This window comes from Garra rufa, chromosome 9 (assembly GCF_049309525.1).
Source record: "Garra rufa chromosome 9, GarRuf1.0, whole genome shotgun sequence".
NCBI lineage: Eukaryota > Metazoa > Chordata > Actinopteri > Cypriniformes > Cyprinidae > Garra > Garra rufa.
Window position 1 is genome coordinate 30,282,204 of NC_133369.1, and position 20,781 is coordinate 30,302,984.

At 35.9% G+C, this 20,781-nt stretch overlaps 1 protein-coding gene across 1 annotated transcript in view; it reads right to left on the minus strand.

Moving 5' to 3' along the window:
• Positions 1–20,536, minus strand: part of LOC141342743 (transmembrane protein 145-like) — a 30,153-nt gene extending 9,617 nt beyond the window's left edge. The window contains exons 1-13 of the mRNA XM_073847270.1: positions 20,393–20,536; positions 18,456–18,533; positions 17,938–18,024; positions 17,450–17,551; positions 12,408–12,492; positions 10,348–10,419; positions 10,066–10,134; positions 9,741–9,821; positions 9,166–9,244; positions 8,832–8,925; positions 3,411–3,583; positions 1,590–1,710; positions 1,331–1,516 (exon numbers count right to left, since the gene is read on the minus strand). Coding sequence (XP_073703371.1) covers positions 1,331–1,516; positions 1,590–1,710; positions 3,411–3,583; positions 8,832–8,925; positions 9,166–9,244; positions 9,741–9,821; positions 10,066–10,134; positions 10,348–10,419; positions 12,408–12,492; positions 17,450–17,551; positions 17,938–17,940 — 1,065 coding nt within the window. The 5' untranslated portion in view covers positions 17,941–18,024; positions 18,456–18,533; positions 20,393–20,536. The remainder of the gene's footprint in view (positions 1–1,330; positions 1,517–1,589; positions 1,711–3,410; positions 3,584–8,831; positions 8,926–9,165; positions 9,245–9,740; positions 9,822–10,065; positions 10,135–10,347; positions 10,420–12,407; positions 12,493–17,449; positions 17,552–17,937; positions 18,025–18,455; positions 18,534–20,392) is intronic.
• Positions 20,537–20,781: the final 245 nt, after the last annotated feature.

The window sequence follows — 20,781 nt, forward strand, 5'->3', positions numbered from 1 at the left end:
TGCATCCTCCTGGGCGTTGGCTCGTGGCGCCTCGCTAAATGACATTTGTAGAGCGGCGGGCTGGGCGTCCCCTAACACATTCACGAGGTTCTATAGCCTTCGTGTAGACACAGTCTCCTCCTGTGTTCTCACCTCAAACGGGTAGAGGCACAGAGAGGCCTTGGGTTGGCTTGCTATACTGCTCCAGAGTAACCTGAGAGTAGCTCTGTCGAGTTCCTCCGCTGAGCTTGACAGCCGACGTAGCGGAACGTCAGGCGTCAGGCCCTCACTCGATGAACCCTTCAGAACCGGTAGAGGGCTAGGCTCTACGTAGAGACTTAACTGCATCTCTTACGAATTTCCACATTGCGCCATAGAGGCTGTGTGTTTCCCTGGTAGATCTTCTACCAGTAAGTGAGGGTTCAATCACCTCCAATCTTCCATATAAACCTGAATTGAGTTATATGTGTATTGCTACAAACCTCCTATCGGAAGGACGTGAGCTCCGCATATCCCCAGTGCTCCAGCTTCACTGAAATGGGTGGTGCTATGTTATACAGTGACTGGCTCTCCTTGATGCGAGCCCCTGGCCAAGCCAGTAACGGGATCCAGGAGGCCCGCTCAGGACACTGGAAGGGGCAGCAGCCACGGCGCTTTGTTAGGGATCCCAATTCGTCGGTCTCGACGAGACTTCGAAGAGACCGACTGATAGGGAACGTCTCGGTTACGTATTGTAACCCTCGTTCCCTGAAGGAGGGAACGGAGACCTCTCGTCGCCGCGGCTCCTGTACCACCGCTGTACGGCCGGGCCTGTCCCAGCTCCTCAGCGAAATCTTAATGATGCATGCACCTGCTGCGCATTATATGCTCATGCTGTGATCAGCCGCAGCTGGCTGCAATCATGCATGCCAATATTCATTGGCTTGTTTGTATACACACGAAGTAGATTGGTCTATCCAGGCGATATCCCAATTCGTCGGTCTCGACGAGACGTCTCCGTTCCCTCCTTCAGGGAACGAGGGTTACAATACGTAACCAAGACGATTCTTTTAACCAAAAATGCTTCTTCAATGGCATCGCTGCAAAAAAAAAAAAAAAACTTCTGGAACCTTCATTTAAAAAGCTGCCCAGCCTGTTTGTAATATCACCACAATAAGTTAACTTATTTTCATATCAGTTTTTTTCATTCCCATATCCACCTTTTTCTTTAATGTGAAAGTAAGCCTTGCAGTTTTGTACAGCTAAAAATAGCTGGATTCATGTGAGACCGGTAGCCAGACACATTCCTTTTACAAATGGCCGTGCCCACTCGTACGGGAAGATGAAGATGGATACAACATCTAATACTCACTGAGTGGATGGAGAAGAGCTCTGTGAAGTTTGGCTGAGAGTCTCCCAGGTAGGAGCTATTCCCATAAGCATGATGAGGGAAGCTTTCCGCCCCCATGCTTTTCGGACTGGAGAGAAGGATTCCTATCTGTGATGTCCGCACATGGTAGGGAAAGTTCTTATTGGCTGCTGACGGACGCGTGATGGCCTAGAATGACAGGATTAGTCATATTATTAGCTTAAATAAATGAAGTAACAATAAGCAACAAAACAAATCATACCAAGAAGACGACATGGGCATAGAGATGGATGCCGAGTTGGATTCCGTTCACAATCTTTTCCCTGGCCCAGCGAGAGATGCCGAAGTTGGCAATGAGAGCCATGACTGGCACAGCAAAAAACCTGTGGGTGAAAAAGTACTGGATGAAAAGAGAAACAGCAGCTTCATACTGTCAATCTTCTTTACAGCTTTACAAAGGCTGTGGAGAGCTTTGAGTCAAAGTAGAGACAAACACTTTCAGTCTAGTCTCATGAAAAGACTAATGTGACTATATATACATTAAAAAAAAAAGTTTAAAAAGTGTTTTACTTTGAGTTCACATTTCCAATGCTTCAAACCCATGCCTTTGATATTAAGAGTGTTGCTCTCAGAAACCTTACCTTAAATATTTTAACTGGAAAAGTTGCCAAAGCTTAAATATTGTGTTTGCTCAGGCCGCTGTTTTTGAAAATTTGACTATTTTGTGTGATGAAAACCTAGTCTAAAATAAGTGTCATTTAGAGCATTACTAAAGGGATAGTTCTCCCAAAAATGAAAATTCTGACGCTAATTACTCACCTTCATGTCGTTCCAAACCTGTAAGACCACTAATGTCACATAGACTATTTTAACAATGTCTTTACTACCTTTCTGGGGCTTGAATGAACAAGGTAGTTTCGTTGCTGTCTATCCAGGGTAAGAAAGCTCTCAACTTTTAGCAAAAATATCTTAATTTGCGTTCTCAAGATGAACAAAGGTCTCACAGGTTTGAAACGACATTAGGGTGAGTAATTAATGACAATTTTATTTTATTTTTTTGGTGAACTATCCCTTTAAATTTAATATTATGCCAACTGAAATGGAAGTAAAAACCATAACATCAATATCCACTGGTGCCCTTTAAAGGGACAAAACCCTGCTGACTACCAGGAAAAAAAGATTTGTGAATTTAGTATTTTTCCGTGTCATTACATTGTTTAGAGCATAAAAAAATGATAACATTTTTAAAATATGATATCTTATTCATATGTTATGCTACGTCCTCTGTAGAGGACACCAGGACTTTAAAAAGTCCTGTTTTAAAAAAAATAAAAACACATGAATAAACATGAAAAGGCAAAAACTGTGGGATTCAATCACAAATCAATTGTTATTTTTTATACCAAAGTTTATAAAGATGATTCTCAACCATGTTATTAATGATATAATATTTTTATTTATGCAAAATGTGTGTAAAATGGCAATAAACAGGTTTCCATTATAAACAATATATCTATAAACAGTATCTAATTTGCATAGTAATGTGTTTTTGGGGCAACATATAATGAAAAAAATAGGTATAATAATGGGAATAATAAATGGCAAGATTTTCATAATTATATCTAATATTTCATAGCAATATATCAAATATTTCACAGCAATATTTAAATATAATTTCTTTCCATATTCATTTGTTGTAACTCCCAAAATGTGTAATAAACAAGTCCTGGTGTCCTCTACAGTGGACATGTATGAAATGTATGTCCTGTTTCAACAGAAAATCATATTTTGATTTGAGACCCCATAACATTTTCCTGAGATGTTGTTTCATGACAAACTATTTAAAAAATTAGTGAGATTTAAATGATCATTACAAAATATTATCATATTTCCAAACAGTAGTTAAATTTGATCACTAAATTAATGTCAGCCATTTTTAAAGGCCAAGGAAACAGAGTGGTCATGGTGAAACATTTGGTATCTCTGACAAGCCCTGAATGTGCTCTTTACAGGAAACTCCATAGCTGGTAGTCAGGAGGATATACTATATTATATACGTTGTTATGTTAATAGCAGAACTCACCACAGAGTGTACGCAGTGAAGAAGGGGATGTAGAAAGGTTGTTTTTCAGGGTAATGTTTGAGGGACACCAGCACAGCGTAGCTGAACCATACGTAGGCAAGCAGCTGCAGACCCATTAAACCGTACCCTGCAGGGCTGTCATAAGCATACAGCACCTCGCCTGGATCAAAGAACTACAAACACACACGCAGTGGGAGTGAGAACTGGGAAATCACCGCCCTTGGCAACCCATCTGTATGATTGATGGTTTTAAATCCGACCATGGCACAATCTGTTAGGCTGCATAAGTGGAAAGTGGCGGAACATTCCTCAAATCCAAACATCTAAAGCTGCATTAGAGCACAGGCTCACATTGACACAAGGTGCAACAGGAGCTCTTCAACGATACTGCAAGGGCTTATCTGGGTCATTCTCTCTACCTGTCTTTCTCTCTCTCTATCTGTCTGTCTATCTGCCGGGTTCCATTACACCACACTACAGCAGCACGACATGCTCATGCTGAGTAACTTCATCTCGCTGCCTTACATTATGTATAGAGTGGAGTAGCTCTCAGGTGCAGCATGAGAAACTGCAGTTGATAGTGCTTAAAGATGACGAGTCCTCAGACTTTAGTTACTTTTTTTTATTGATTAGATGATTACAATTCATCTTTTTTTAGTAAGTGTTTTATTTCAGTTGCTGCTATTTTAAAATGATTTCTTTTCATTTGACATTTTTATGATTTAATTATAAGCTTTTTATAAAATTTACAAATGCCCTGCAGTTCCTTCACAAACCCCAGTTTGATGTAATATTTTAATACACTTAGTGTTGTTAAGAAAGATTGGAATACATTTTCTTTCTCTTTATATTTTTATATCAATATGGTACATGATTATTATGTGATAAACAAGTTAGGTCACAAAGTTAATCACAAAGTAGTTTGATTATATTACCTAAAATGTGTAAATGTAATGGATGACGTTTCTAACTACAATTTTTGTCTTGGAATTTGGAATTAGTAACAGACTACAATTTGTAAGTAATCTACCCAGCACAGCGCATGTATGTAATATGGAAATTAATAGACATTTGAAGTCATTTCTGGTAATGAATAATCTTTTTTCCATCCTTTTTTCTATCTATGCTTTTTCTGCCATGGTTATCTACAGTATATTAATTGGCTGTAACTACAAAATGTATCTTGATAAGCCTCTATATTTTCACACTTAAAGCATTATTCGATATACACATAAAATGTATATTTACATATCAATATTTAAAAGTACTTTTTTCAATCAAATCACCATTTCAACTAAAGTATTCAAATTCTGATTATTAGAATTAGGGCTGCAAAACGATTAATCACATTCAAAATAAAAGTTTGTTTACTATATGTGTGAGTACTGTGCATATTTATTGTGTATATATAAATACTCTCACATACATGTATATATTAAGGGAAAATATGTTAGATTTATATATAAATTATTGATATTTATATATAATATAAATTATATACAAGTATAAATATATATACAGTCAAGCCCGAAATTATTCATACCCCTGGCAAATTCTGACTTAAAGTTACTTTTATTCAACCAGCAAGTTTTTTTTTTTTTTTGATTAGAAATGACACAGAAAATAATAAGATGATGTACAAGAGGCATCATTGTGGAAAAAATTATTAGTCATTTTTTTATTTACATTTGAACAAAAAGTGGCATGTCCAAAATTATTCATACCCTTCTCAATAATCAATAGAAAAGCCTTTATTGGCTATTACAGCAATCTAACGCTTCCTATAATTGCTGACCAGCTTTTTGCATGTCTCCACTGGTATTTTTGCCCATTTATCTTTAGCGACGAGCTCCAACTCTTTCAGGTTGGAGGGTCTCCTTGCCATCACCCTGATCTTTAGCTCCCTCCACAGATTCTCAATTAGATTTAAGTCACGACTCTGGTTGGGCCACTGCAAAGTGTTAATGTTTTTGTCTGCTAACCATTTTTTTTTTTTTTTTTTTACCATTTTTTCTATTTCTTTTGCTGTGTGTTTTGGGTCGTTGTCATGCTGAAATGTCCACTGGTGCACAAGGCCAGACTGCCTGTTGAGAATTTTGATGTATTGCTCCTTTTTCATGGTGCCGTTTACTGTGATTAGGTTCCCTGGTCCACCGGCTGAAAAACACCCCCAAAACATTAGGTTCCCACCACAATGTTTGACAGTGGGGATGGTGTTCTTGGGGTTGAAGGCTTCTCCTTTTTTTACGCCAAATGAAGGCTACATCATTGTGGCCGAACAAATAAATTTTTGTTTCATCTGACCATAAAACAGAAGACCAGAAGTCTTCTTTGTCCAAATGAGCATTTCAAAGGCCAAGCGGGTGTCCTCCTTGGTCTGCATGCGTGGAACCCAGCAGTGTGCAGTGTCCATTGGACTGTCTGCCTTAAGATCTTGCCACCAGCAGAGTCCAGATACATCAGGATGGCCTTGGTGGTGATCCTTGGATTATTTTTTTTACCTCTCTCACTATCCTCCTGGCCAGCACAGGTGTCACTTTTGACTTCCGACCACGTCCTCTGAGATTTTTCACAGTGCGGAATGTCTTGTATTTGTTAATAATAATTTGCACTGTAGCCACTGGAACTTCAAAACATTTAGATATGGTCTTATAGCCCTTTCCTGATTTGTGAGCAGCCACAATGCATAGCCGCAGGTCCTCAGTGAGCTCCTTTGTCTTAGTCATGACTGTCCACAAACCAACAGCAGAGAGCTTCTGTTTTTCACCTGTTGAGTTGATTAAAACAGCTGTTCCCAATGAATCAGGGTAATTAGGATGCTTTAGAACAGCTTGGACTATTTGGAATGGTATAGAACTTTGGATATCCCATAGACTGTGACAGTTTGCAAAGGGTATGAATAATTTTGGACATGCCACTTTTTGTTCAAATGTAAATAAAAGCTGAGAAATATTTTTTCCCACAATGATGCCTCTTGTACATCGTCTTATTATCTTTTTTGAGAAGTGATTGGGAGAAGTGTCATTTCTGGTCAAAAAAAAAAACTTTAAGTCTTTAACTTTAACTTTAATTTGCCAGGGATATGAATAATTTCGGGCTTGACTGTACATACAAATATTTTAAAAATATATATACATATATGTGTGTGTATTTATATATATATATTTACAGTTGCAATAGAAATTAATCAACCCCCTTGACATGAAAGACATTTTGTTCCAGATAATTTGTTTTTCTAAAAACAAATCTACAAAGGCATTAGTACACTATTAGATAAAGTATTTTAATACACATTTGAGTTATTCTGAGAACATAAATTGATAAATAATGGAAAAAAACAAACAAATTGGCTCTAAACGTTCATTTTCAAAATTATTCAACCCCCAAAAGTAAAATTTGGTGCAGAATCTTTTATTATTTAAAACCACCTATAAACGCTGTTTGAAAGTTTTTAGAAGCGTTGATCACCTCTCTACTGCAATCTTGGACCATTCCTCGGCTGAAAAAGCTTTTAGATCATGGATAATCTTTGGTTTTCACTTTGCCACTGCTTTCTTCAAATTCGACCAAATATTTTCAATGAGAATTAAATCTGGAGAGTGAACAGGCCACTCAAGAACATTCTGTGACTGATCCCTGAACCAAGCATAAGTAGATTTGGATGTTTACTTTGGGATGATTGTCCTGCAGGAAAGTCCATTGATCATCATCTTCGGTCTTTGCACCACAGGCATCACAATTCTTGGCAAAATGGCCTGATACTTCAAAGAATCCATGGTTTCCTTCATATGCTCATGTTTTCCACTTCATGCTACAGTAAAACAACCCCATAATTGGATCAGCCCACCTCCATGTTTGATCATGGAGCAGGAGGAGTTCTTCTGCTCATTAGTTTTCCCTTTTTTGCACCAGACATACCGCTAATCTATATGTTCAAAAAGTTCTAGTTTGGCCACATCACTCCATTAAACATTCTTCCAGAACTCCACAGGTCTATCCAAATTAATTTTAGCATATTCAAGCTGACCTTTTTGTTCTTCTTGATCAAGAATGGTATTCGCCAAGATGCCCCAACATGAAGGCGATGCCTGTCTTATGTTCATCTTCTACTCTGGAATTAAATATTTTTCCTCCTTTCGTCTGGTCATCTCGCAAGTCTTTGGCTGTACATTGCAGGTTTTTCTCAGTTGCTCTGATAGAACATTTTATGAAATTGTGCATTTTTGGTTCAACACCCTCAAAGGTTTTCTGGTACAAAACACTTTAAACTAAGGAATAAGGCTTTTAATGTCTTAGAAATCTTCACGTAGCCTTAGACTTTCTAATACAATAAAACTATTTCTTCTCTATAGCTTTTGTGAAAGCTCTGTTGACTTTACCATATTTGCTACTGAACTTCAGCACATGCATGGGATAAATGTATAGATGTGTAACATCTCAAGCTGATTCAGTTTTTTAATAGTTTATAAAGCCTTTGTGTTGTGTTTTAGGATAATTTTGTTCCCTACCACAAAAATAAATGACTTAAAATGGCAATGTTGAATAGGGGTTGAATAATTCTGACATAGCTGTGTTATTAAAAACTCCTATTACTCAAACACATTACATTATATATTGACATTGTCACTTTTAATATGCCAGTAAACTGTAGTAGATGCATTTTTTATAAAGTCCTGAAACTTCAGACAAGCTTTTATTTGTAAAGTACTGCAATCTCTGGGGGGTTGAATAATTTTGATTGCAACTGTATAATAAATATGCACAGTAAACACATATAGTATGTAAACATAAACTTTTATTCTGAATGCGATTGATGGCGATTCACTGTTTTGCAGCCCTAATTTGAATATGAATTTATGATTTAAAAACTAAATTACAATAAAACAATTTTTTCTACACTTTTTTCAATTATAGAACAAAAGGATAAATTATGTTGTGTTAATGCTACTTACAGTGTATATTGCCAGCAAAACCATAAGAAATACACAAAGTTTTGGGTCGGTAAGATTTTTAAAATATTTTTGAAATAATGCTCAGTTATTTAAACAAAAATAAAGTTAAACATTTTTTATTATTACAACTTTTTTCTTTTTTTTAAATATTTTAAAATGTAATTAATTTCTGTGATGACAAAACTGAATTTTAAGCAGCCATTACTCCAGTTATCAGTGTCAAATGAAACTTCAGAAATCAATCTAATATGCTGATTTGGTGCAAACAGTTGCTTAAATTTTTTTTGTTGAAAACTGCAATACATTTATTTCGGGATTCTTTGATGAATACACCCTTACAGAAAACTATTAATTTCTTTCAAAAATAAAAAAAATCTTATTGACCCTTAACTTTTTAATGGTAGTGTATATTATGAATATTCAGCTTATTATAAAAGAAAAAGAAAAGAAAAAGGCAGTTAGATCTTACCTCGGCTTCATATATAAAGAGGATGATATAGGTAATGGTGTAGACTGTCATATAAATGGATAGTTTCACAGAGCCACTGTGACTTATTCTTGCTCTAAAAATAAAAAAACAGAAACATTATCACTACCATATGTCATCTTCTTCGAAAATATGGCTGAAAAGACATTTGTCAGATGTAGAATCACCCGCTAAAGAACATCAGCATCAAAAGTAAGCTCATCCTTGAATTCAGTACTCGAATTTGGCTACAGATTTGTCTTGACATCTGGGTCACATTAGCATGATTAGCCTTCTAAGTCATTACCCAGATTATGTGACAAGTAAGGCCTCCTACCTGGTGACTGTGAATCCCTTCCCCAGGAGAATCAGCATGAGCAAAAAAATCAGGAAGCTCACAGAAAAGAGTAATTTCCCTGGTGAGAGGAAGAGAGCCACAGAGAATTATACAGGTGACCACAAGTAGGTTACAAATCAGGTCAGCATTTAAGAATGAATCCAGTCACAAGCACACAAATGTGTAATGTTAAAACAGAGTATGCTTAGATACTGTATTGTATATATAGAATATAGAATAGAATATTAGATGTGTACATTGACATTAAATGTTAGATAAATCATTTATTTATATTTACAGTGCTTTGCAAAAGTATTCAACATTTTTTTGAATGCTTTAAATTTTTTTTTTTTTACATCAATCTACACTCCATACAGCATAATGTATGAAACCAGATTGATGTGGGGGAAAAAGTCGTTTAAAGCAGTTTAACATGAGACTGCAACATAAAACATGAACAAATTATGGGGTATGAATACTTTTGCAAGGCACTGTATGTATACCCAATCAGGGTTTATTCTGCAGTAATGAGCATCTGACTATATATTATTCTTTACATACAGTGTTTTTCTTACCTAATATCTTGAGGCTGCCGTTCCCAACGCCATCTCTGGCATAAAGGCCCCAGTAAATGCAAAAGAAGAGCAGGCTTAAGACTGAAAGAAAAGAAATCAGTAAGTAAAGGAAAGGATGCCAGAGATAAGAGAAATGAGATAGATAAGTCACAGCAGCAGCCGTGAGAGCACAGAGGAAGAAGTTAAATGTGGGGAGGAGATAAGGATGAAAGAAAGAAGGCATGACACAAGAAATATTGTTATGCATCCAGCGTCGTAAAGCCTAGTATCATAAAAAGCGTGTGCTTGTATTTATCTATATGAGTGTTGCAGTGGCCTTTCTCACCCTCCACTCCAGCCGCAGTCATAAACATCTTATAGGTCGTATGGAGCAACTGTCTTCCCTTTAAATTATCTTTAAAAAAAATCACACAGAAGGAGAGATATTTAGGGGAAATTATTTACTAATGCAGGGAGAATCACGAATCAGAGTATCTGTAGGTCTGTTTATCTGGGGGAGATGGCTAAAAATATCCTTTAATTTAACACTGAATAATAAGACGTGCAAATTATGCACTGAGACCAACAAATCTAAGGTCTTTTATAGCCCCAGGACATGGAAACTCACAAGAAAAATAACAAGACAGTGTAAACACAGTGGCGAATATAACCAAGAATGTGATGTCTGTCTCCAGGATGCCTGAAACACATAAACAGAACAAAACAGGAACAGTATTTAGTCACAGTGTAAGCATGGTAGACGTCTTGAAGAAATGGTTCAACCAAACATTATCATCAAATACTCTCATTCCAAACACATACTGTACAACTTTCTTTTCTATACAGCATGACTTTCCATTAATGGAAATTCTGTCATTAATTACTCACCCTCATGTTGTTCGTCATGTTGACGTATTTCATCAAAAATATCTTAATTTGTGTTCCAAAGATGAAAGAAAGTCTTAAGGGTTTGGAACAATTTAATGGTGAGTAATTAATGACAGAATTTTCATTTTTTCATTAAACTATCCCTGTAAGGAATTTGAAAAACTGCCACCAGGAAGATGCTACAGGGCACATACAGCAATTACAAATATTTTGATCTTCTATTGTTAGTTGGTTTATTGAATAACTGTTGATACTAGGTTTTTTCTTTCTCTTTTGTGTACATTTAATTATGACACACAAAGACATGATCATGCTGGATGTTATGCCTAATCAGCATATACTGCCATCAAAGGAATAAATTACATTTTAAAATATACCAGGGTTCACGCACTTTAAGGCATTTAAGCACATATGAAAAAACACATTATTTAGCAAGCCTGTAACCACCTAAATCAATGATTTAAAAAAGCATTTTTGGCAAATGCAGGTAATTTACCATAGAAATAGTATGTTTTTTAACATTTATGACTGTTAAAGCGCCAGCTGTAGTCCGATCTCCTTAAAACTTTGCATACTTGTTTAGAATCACCTGTTGCATGTGCTCACCAGGTTTCATGAAGTTTTGAGTTTTCCTTTAGGCTTCATGAGATTTTGGTTAAATTGAAACAGGCCCCTGTTCTAAATGACACCGTTATAGCTTCCCAAAGGGTAAATTTGACCATTTCCAGAAAATTGCACTGCAGTGTTTTTTTTTTTTTTTCAGATTAAGCAAAAAAAAAAAACCTAGGACTAGTTTGCAAAAGTAGGTTTTTTAAACCTTTTTAATCATTTAATAAACAATTTGATTGACAACAGTGGTTCTAGATTCAAAGTTGTCTGGAATGAGGAGTTCTATCATATGATATAATTATTGTGTGTATGTGAGAAAAAACGCTACAGTCGTTTACCCCCTTGAAAAATGTGATATTGCCCCCTTGCCCCCTTTTTTTTAGATATGCAAATGTCCTTAATGTCACTTTGGACCAAGACCATGCACAGCAATTTTCATGTTGATAGGACAAATAGTTGCATAGGTATAATCATTATTATGTTTTTTTCCTCTTATAGCGCCACCAAGCCCCACAATATTTGTCCTGTGAGCTCAGATTGAGCTCTTACATAAGTATTCTGAGTTTGTAAAATATCTCATTCCATTCAGGACTTATAGGCATTTTACTAAAAGTGGAATGTTTTGGTGTCCCTTTGCAACATTGCGTCCAAAGTTCAACTTTTCTTGATAGTTATTGATATTCCCTCTATGGAGAATCTTTTTGCACTGGTTTGGTCTGAAAACTTTACCAGGCTCATGATCAAATCTGAGACGTGTTTTGTCCAGCGTGAGCCAAGGATTCTGACGACTAGAGCAATTTCATACCTTTGATCGCTGTAGCGCTCCCGTCAGGCCTACCTAGTTTCAAGTCTCTACGACTTACGGTTTGATTTGCACGATCAGTTTTACATGGAGATTGTTGATCCTTGGCTATTCTAACAATTACAATAAGGTTTCAGCGCTAAAACCCCTGAATATATTAAACATTTTATTTGAAATTGTAATAATATTTCAAAACATTACAGTTTTTACTGTATTTTTAGTCAAATAAATGTATTCTTAGTGAGCATTTGAGACTTCTTTCGAAAAAAATTAACTGCATTGTATTATACTGTATTGTCCCCACACTTTTTAAGTTTAGAAATGGATATATTTTGCCATGCTTTCACATAATACCAAATAAATTCCTCCCACTTTCAGTCATGTCTCACCAAATTCATCTGCAGAGAAATGCTGGGTCCAGAAAGACTGTCCATTAGTTAATGTCATTTCATATTCCAGCTGCAGCCCATCTCCCTGTGTTGCATGGTGAAAGAGAAAAAGAGGGAATTTAGAGGGGTGAAAAGCAGGAGGTGTAAAACAGAGAGGGGAAAGTGAGTGGGGAGCTTCAGAGACCATACAAACACTGTGAGTGCACAAACAGATCTTTGGGCTATAAAAGACTTCAAAGCAGCACAGTTTCTAGCTGTTCAGAGGATTTCGGCCCGGCTTAATAAAAGAGAAACACTTTGATTTCACTTGGCAGGAAAAACCCATTCCCTCTCCCGCAGTCCAAAAAGGTGAGGTGCATGAAGCATGCCCTATCACCAAATCAATGTGGCCAGATATGGAGAGGCTAGAGAGAGCGGGACAAATATATAGAGCTGGAGAGGGACACAGAAAAGACTGTTAGATACAAACAGAATGAGCATGAAAGGCTGAAGTGAATAATCAAACTGTAACAGAAGGTACTAGATACAGAGATATAAGACTGGCCTTTGAGAAAAAAAGTATAAGAGAGAGAAGAAGAGAAATTGGCAGCAGACGTAGAAAGGCTCCCTTAGGGAATATGCTCAGAGATGGTGCTTTACTTCAGTCCAACAGGATTTAGAATTGCGTCCATCAGTCTGCCTCCATCCATGAAACAACCCCTTACATTTTGCCCCCATTTATCCGGATAAAATCCTTTCATGTCGTGTACCTCTCCAACACTACATGTGAATCACTTCAAGCAACTACAACTAAAATCACTCACTGCCTCCTAAAGAGGGTCCAATTCAGAACTGAGCCTCTTCATCTTTCAAAAAAAAAAAAAAAATCCCTTTAATCACATTTTTTACATTCAGGTCAATTAATCACTTGCCTTGTTTCCTACATGCCATGTATGCAAACTTGAGTGTAGTTGGTTTGTATAGTAATACATATTGTGGATGTACCATATTCTGGATGTAGCAAGTATTTTAGTATCCTGGTCATATAAACCATTATCTGTATATCTATCCTTATCTGCTGCAATGTCAAAATGATCTGTTTCTGTATCTGTATTCGGATAGAACTGAATGTGGGTGATCTTCAATCAGAAGTATGTCAAAACTTACAGGATTAGTTCACTTCCAGAACAAAATTTTACAGATAATGTACTCATTCCCTTGTCATCCAAGACTGTCATGTCTTTCTTTCTTCAGTCGTAAAGAAATTATGTTTTTTGAGGAAAACATTTCAGGATTTCTCTTCATATAGTGGATATGTATGGTGCCCCCAAGTTTGAACTTCCAAAATGCAGCTTAAACACAGCTTCAAAGGGCTCTAAACGATCCCAGCCGAGAAAGAAGGGTCCATCGAAACCATCAGTTTTTTTTTTCCGAAACAAATTGACAATTTATATACTTTTTAACCTCAAATGCTCGTCTTGTCCCATCTCTGCGATGTGCATGCTTAGTTTGTGTAATCCGGGTCAATACAGTTAGGATATGTCGAAAAACTCCCATCTCGTTTTTGTCTTTAACTTCAAAATCGCCCTACAGCGCTGTTTTAACTTTTTTTTGTAAAGGCGTTTGATCTTTGCAGCTGTACTTCTGCAGCGTTGTAGGGCGATTTGGTTGTGGAAGAAAACGAGATGGGAGTTTTTCGACATACCTTAACTGTATTGACCCGGATCACACAGACTGTGCAACGCAGAGACGAGACAAGATGAGCATTTGAGGTTAAAAAGTATATAAATTGTCAAGAAAGAAAGACATGAACATCTTGGATGACAAGGGGGTGAGTACATTATTTGTACATTTTTGTTCTGAAAGTGAACTAATCCTTTAATAAAAAGAAAATTTTGAATGCAATTCTGTTCCATCCTTTCCATTTAGCAAAAATACAGTTCATAATATTATTTTACCGTTTTTTATTATTATTTTGAATTAGCTTTTATTTTTAGATTTTCTGTTTTTGTTTTAATTTTAGTTAAAAACATTTTTGTGTGTGCATTTATCAGTAGTTTTTTTTTTTTAAGATTTATTTTTGTAATTTTTGCCTTTTATTGAAAGGACAGTAGTGAGACAGGAAATGAAGTGGAAGAGAGAGGAGGGACGGGATTGGGAAAGGTCCACGAGCCGGGACTCGAACACAGGGATGACCGAAGCGCAACGGCGCTACATGTTGACGCACTGCCCACGAGGCTATCGGCGCCAACATCAGTAGTTTTTCTATTTCTATATATCCTAAATTTTTAATTCTGTTTAGTTTAGTAATTTAGTAATTTTTAGTTTCAGTAATAGTCAACATTTCTTATTTTCATTTAAGCTTTTCATCTAATATTTTTATTTCACTTTATTCCAGCTTTATTTCAGTCATCGAAAGCCGTTTTAACAACAAGATTTAAACAACAATAGCCTCTTTCACACAGTAATCCCAGTAAATTGCTGTAAAATTACCAGTACGACTTTACCAGTAAATTCACAAATATGCTGTTCACACAAGCAACAGCATTCTGTCTTTTTACCAAACAGCCGGTAAATTCTCTGATGTCAGTCATCAGAAATAATCTTTAAAAGCTGTGCCGTTGTGTTTATTTGCCTGCATGAGTAGTAACGCTTTAGTTTCGCTATCTGTCCAATTTAACAACATTTTTGAAGTCTGAGTGATGGGCATAAAAGGGGATGATCACAGAACGCTTTTTGCTCTTATAGACACAAGACATGCACAATAGCATCCAACTGTAGAGCTGCAGTGATGATAAATTAAAAAGAAAACTGGGTCTCAAATGAGTCATGTTGAAAAAGGTGTAGATCTAACGCATGTTTACATATAAAAACTAATAAAAAACAACCTGGTCTCATGAAGAAAACGTAACTGTGGGAACTTTCTGGCAAGATGCAAAATACCTACCAATAAGTAAATATCACTGAAGTTTACAACAAACATGTCCACTGAGTGAAGCTAAAAGAGTTTTTTTTTTCCCCGGAACAGATGAACGTACGTATGGTATGTTTTATGGTAAAGGCTATATGGTATATAGATGTGACTACTGGGCATGCGTACATTAATGTAGCACAATTGTTGTCACACTGTACAACAATAATTGCTTTTTTTGTATTTTTGTAAGGTGGGAGTTTTAGTGTTGGGGTATGTGTAGACGTCAATAAAACACAATCTAATAGGTAGAAAATTTTACTTATTGTTAGTTTCCGGCCACAGCTGTATCAACCACGTTTTATGTGACGTTGGTTTTATACCTGTCACCGCAGTTCTAACTTGAAATGTCCGTAGAGTGGCGCTATAACGTTTTAAAATAACGTACTATTTGCACTACACCTAAACATACTTGATAGTATGAACAAAAGCTTATTACACATGAAAACCCAATTGCAAGCATGCCGTTTTAGCTTGTTTTTCTATCTCTCATCTTTCGGCTTTTTCATCGTGAGTCATTTTTTCACAGGATTCATATCCAAGGATTCGGCATCCTAAGTCCAATACCTCTAGCAAGCAAGCTTGTTACGTCCGGAAAGCAAAATATATGATGCTGTAATCATAACTGTGTACAAAAACAATTACAAGTGGTCACTGTTTAACTGCCTGTAGTGTTAATTTTACTGAGCAAGCTTGTTATATCCAGAGAGTGAAACATATGGCGGTGTAATCATAACTGTGTACGAAAACAATTACAAGTGGGCATTGTTTTACCACCTTAAGTGTTAATTTTACAGAGAAAGCTTGTTACATCTGGAAAGCAAAACATATGGAGCTGTAATCATAACTGTGTACAAAAACGAATACAAGTGCTCACTGTTTTAATGCCTCTAGTTCTCATTTCTGTTGGAAACTCCAGTGATATGTACTTATTGGTACAAATTTCGCAACTCTCGCATCTCTCAAAAAAGTTTCCACAGGTACGTTTTCGCCATGAGACCAGGTTGTAAAAAAAAGCAGTGGAGCTTTGTAAACAACAGTAACTTCCTGGATATTTACTGGTAATGTTCTCATACCAATTGCCAGAGCGAATGTACCAGTATTTTTTAAAAGGTCCTGTTCACCAGTGTTCGGGGGAAACACATTACAAGTAACGCGAGTTATGTAATCAGATTACTTTTTTCACTAGTAAAGTAACGCATTACGTAACACTTTTTCAAATAAGTAAATGGCAGTTACTTTTTTTCCCATTTATTGATTGAAATCAGAAGTAAGATGTTACTTCAGTTCTAGAATAAATGTGAACATGCATTAATGCGTCTCACTCACACAAAATAACAGATTCAGTATTTCTCAAATTGAATAAAAACAGTAAAATGCAACTCAGAACATGACACAAACCTGCAATAATTAAATGTTAAATAATACAAATATCCTTTATGTATTTAATCCCATTTTACATTGTCTTTGTTGCTGACCTTCGATACTCAAGATAAACTAACATTTCTTCTTCTTCTTCTTTTTTTTTTTGCTGAAGAGTGTTGAATTTTCTTCTTCTGCATTCTACTGTACAGGTGTGCATTTACTTTTCCTTCCGTCTGAGGCTTTTGGTGTAAAATGGCTTTTACATTTGCTAAACAAAAATGTATATTAGAAACAAACAAGCAAGTTCTGCCCAGATTTTAAAAGTAACGCAAAAGTAACGTAAGGCGTTACTTTCCATAAAAAGGAACTAAGTACGTAATTAGTTACTTTTTTAGAGAGTAACGCAATATTGTAATGCATTACTTTCAAATGTTTGAATTTCTCAGAAGCTCACAGTAAAAGGAGATGGCAAGACAGGGAACCGATTTGAATTTCACACAGTTCTCATTTTCATTCACAAGATAAAACTTTAATCATAGGCTTCACAGACTAACCATTATGTTGTTTGATATGTTCATTAAAAATTTGTTTTACCCTTGTACATCTGTATAATTCGGTACAATTAGTTATTCATTCTGTGGTCATTAATCATGCCTGCCTCAATACGGTAGTCTGCCTGAGGCACGTTTTTAGTCCCTCGTATATTGTTTACCGTATCAGCACTCACCCCACACTTGCTGAGCGCAATGTACCACCATCTCTCTCTGACAGAACGAAAGCTTCGACCTCCTACACAACTCAGCATCTCTTCATTACCTTCGCCTTCCACCTGACAGAGGCAAACAAAGATATAAGAGTGTAAAGAGGAGCAACTCTTTATGTAATTGTTCATCACTGATTCAACAGAAAATAGTTTGAATTTATTGTTGATGTGTGTAATTTCTTTCCTTGTTCTATTCCAGTTTAATATGCAGAGACACAAGTGAGCCATTAATTAAAATATGTAAATACTGTGGCATGTTTAATTATGTTTGCTGGATTTAGCTCAACCAATGGCAGACAGGGGATGTGTTTGGAAAACCAGTTTGGAAACAATTATTTTTGGTGGTGACAGTAAAGCAGAACAGCTATTTAACTGCTACTGTACAAATTCAAGCCTTAAGGACACACACACAAGCACACAAACTATAATGTATATAAATAGTTTTTTCTTACCATACAACCAGACCAGGTGTAGCGGGTGGTCAGGTTGATGACCTGGTTATTTTCAGGTCTCAATACTGACTCTTTCTGGTAGCAATCCTGTAGAGCACATAAACCTTCCATTATCAAACATGCTCTCCACAGGATTTCAAACACCCTTTAACAATAACAAGAGCTGAAGTACTAAGTAGTAGATTAGTACTAGAGGAGTGTGGGGCTTCCTACAAGCACTTTTTCAGAGAGTCCCGCAATGCAGTTCCTGCCACGGGGAAGGAGAAAATGTGCTGTATTTAAATACGCACATGCACTGACACTCATGTCTTTTTGGAGGCTGGATTTGGACTTTTAATCCACGGAACACTGCTGACATTTCTCCTTTAATCCTCATACTTTCTACCGATGCATAACGCACACATTGGTGTTCGTGCTCTCTGTTTGTTCGCACATGCACACACACACACACACAGTCTTGACAGTACACTCAATATTTTCACACACACAAACACAAAGTCTGTCAGTGTGTGTCTCACCTTGTCCGGCCTCTTGTACACAGCTGGCCACTGAGAGCTTTCATCAAAGTAGAGCAATATGTTCTGACAGCATCGGGACTGTCGGTGAAATACAGGCATAGAGGGAGGGAGAGAAAGACAGGATAGATGGACAGATAGATTGAGAGAGGGGGAGAGATTAATACTTGAACTGTCCATGCCATCTAGAAACTTAAAAGATGTATTGGATCTTTATAGAAAATGACTGACAGATAATTAAAGAAGAAAGGCGCAGACTGACAGCATAATTTAATGGTCAAACTTTGTAGAACTTTTTTTAACAGTGTTCTTGCTTTATAACAGTATTGTAAAGAGTTTGTGTTTGTAATGAAACCAACTAAACCAAAGTAAGATTTTAGGCAAATATTATATGGAAGTAATTATGAGAAATACTGATATTTAAGGATGGACAATATTATAATTGTAGAGTCAAATCAATGTCAATTATTATTATTTTCAATTATAAAAAAAGATATATATAATTATATATGCATGTATACTTTTAGTGCTGTCAAACAATTCATTGCGATTAATCGCATATTTTTAGGGTTGTCAAATGATTAATCATGATTATTTGCATATGTATGTATGTATGTATATTTTTAGGGCTATCAAACAATTAATCATGATTAATCGCATATGTAAGGTTTTTTATGTATGTATGTATGTATGTATGTATGTATGTATATTTTTAGGGCTATCAAACAATTAATCATGATTAATCGCATATGTAAGGTTTTTTATGTATGTTTTTAGGGCTGTCAAATGATTAATTGTGATTAATCGCATATGTATGTATATGTATATGTATATTTTTAGGGCTGTCAAACAATTAATCATTATTAATCGCATATGTATGAATGTTTTTAGGGCTGTCAAACGATTAATCGCGATTAATCGCATATGTATGTGTATATGTATGTATGTATATTTTTAGGGCTGTCAAACAATTAATCGCGATTAATTGCATATGTATGTATGTATGTATGTATGTATGTATGTATGTATGTATATTTTTAGGGCTGTCAAACAATTAATCACGATTAATCGCATAAGTATAAGTATGTATGTGTGTGTGTATATATAAATATATATATATATATATATATATATATATATGTATATTTTTAGGGCTGTCAAACGATTCATGTATGTATAATTTTAGGGCTCTTAAACAATTAATGATTTTTAGGGCTATCAAATGATTAATCATGATTAATCGCATATATATGTATGTATGTATGTATGTATGTTTATTTTAAGGGTTATCAAATGATTAATCACAATTAATCACATATGTATGTATGTTTTTAGGGTTGTCAAACAATTAATCACAATTAATCACATACGTATGTATATTTTTAGGGCTGTCAAACAATCACGATTAATCGCATATGTATGTATGTATGTATTTTTTTTAGGGCTGTTTGTGTTTGCATAATATGTGTGTTTACGATGTATATTTATTATGTATATATAAATACACACACATACGTGTAAATATTTTACACATTTATGTGTGTGTGTGTGTGTGTGTGTGTGTGTGTGTGTGTGTGTGTGTGTATATATTTATACACACACACACACACACACACACACACACACACATCACATTTTCTTAAGCATGTGTGTATTTATATATAAAACATATACACAGTAAACACATATTAGGCAAACACAAACTTTTATTTTGGATCGTTTGACAGCTCTAAAATATATCTATATTCATTTTGATATTTGCTAGTGATTTTAGCAGTGTTATTAAATTATTAGTGTTTGATTAACTGTAAGGAATAATGAAGTGACAGCAAAGGTAATGGTACTGATATATTATGAATTCACAAAAATATTGAAGATTTAGTACAATATCAGTAATCTGGTCATAAGTAAAAAATTCCAACATAGGTCTTTAATCTTACCTTGGGGTATCGGAACCTAAAGTTCAATCGGCCAAAATCAGTAAGGAAGCAAAACCTTGTGAGGAAAACCCAGTCCTGCGGAAAAGAGGGGAGAGTAACAGAAAGTAAATCAAATAGTTATGTAGCAGCTGTGTCTGGATGGTAACCTTCATCCTGAGGACAGTCTCATGGCATTCACTAGCGACATTCATGAGCTGTTTATTTGGAGTCCCGCAGCAACCGTAGGGGACCCGTACCCGCGCCGACAGCAACCGCAAATCTCATGAGACTTTCACAGAACGGCTTCACCATCCAGACATGACATCATTTAGCAGACAAAGCATCTTACAGTACATTTATTAGAAGCACATTTCCCCTGGAGCTTGCTCAATGACACAATAGTGATGGCC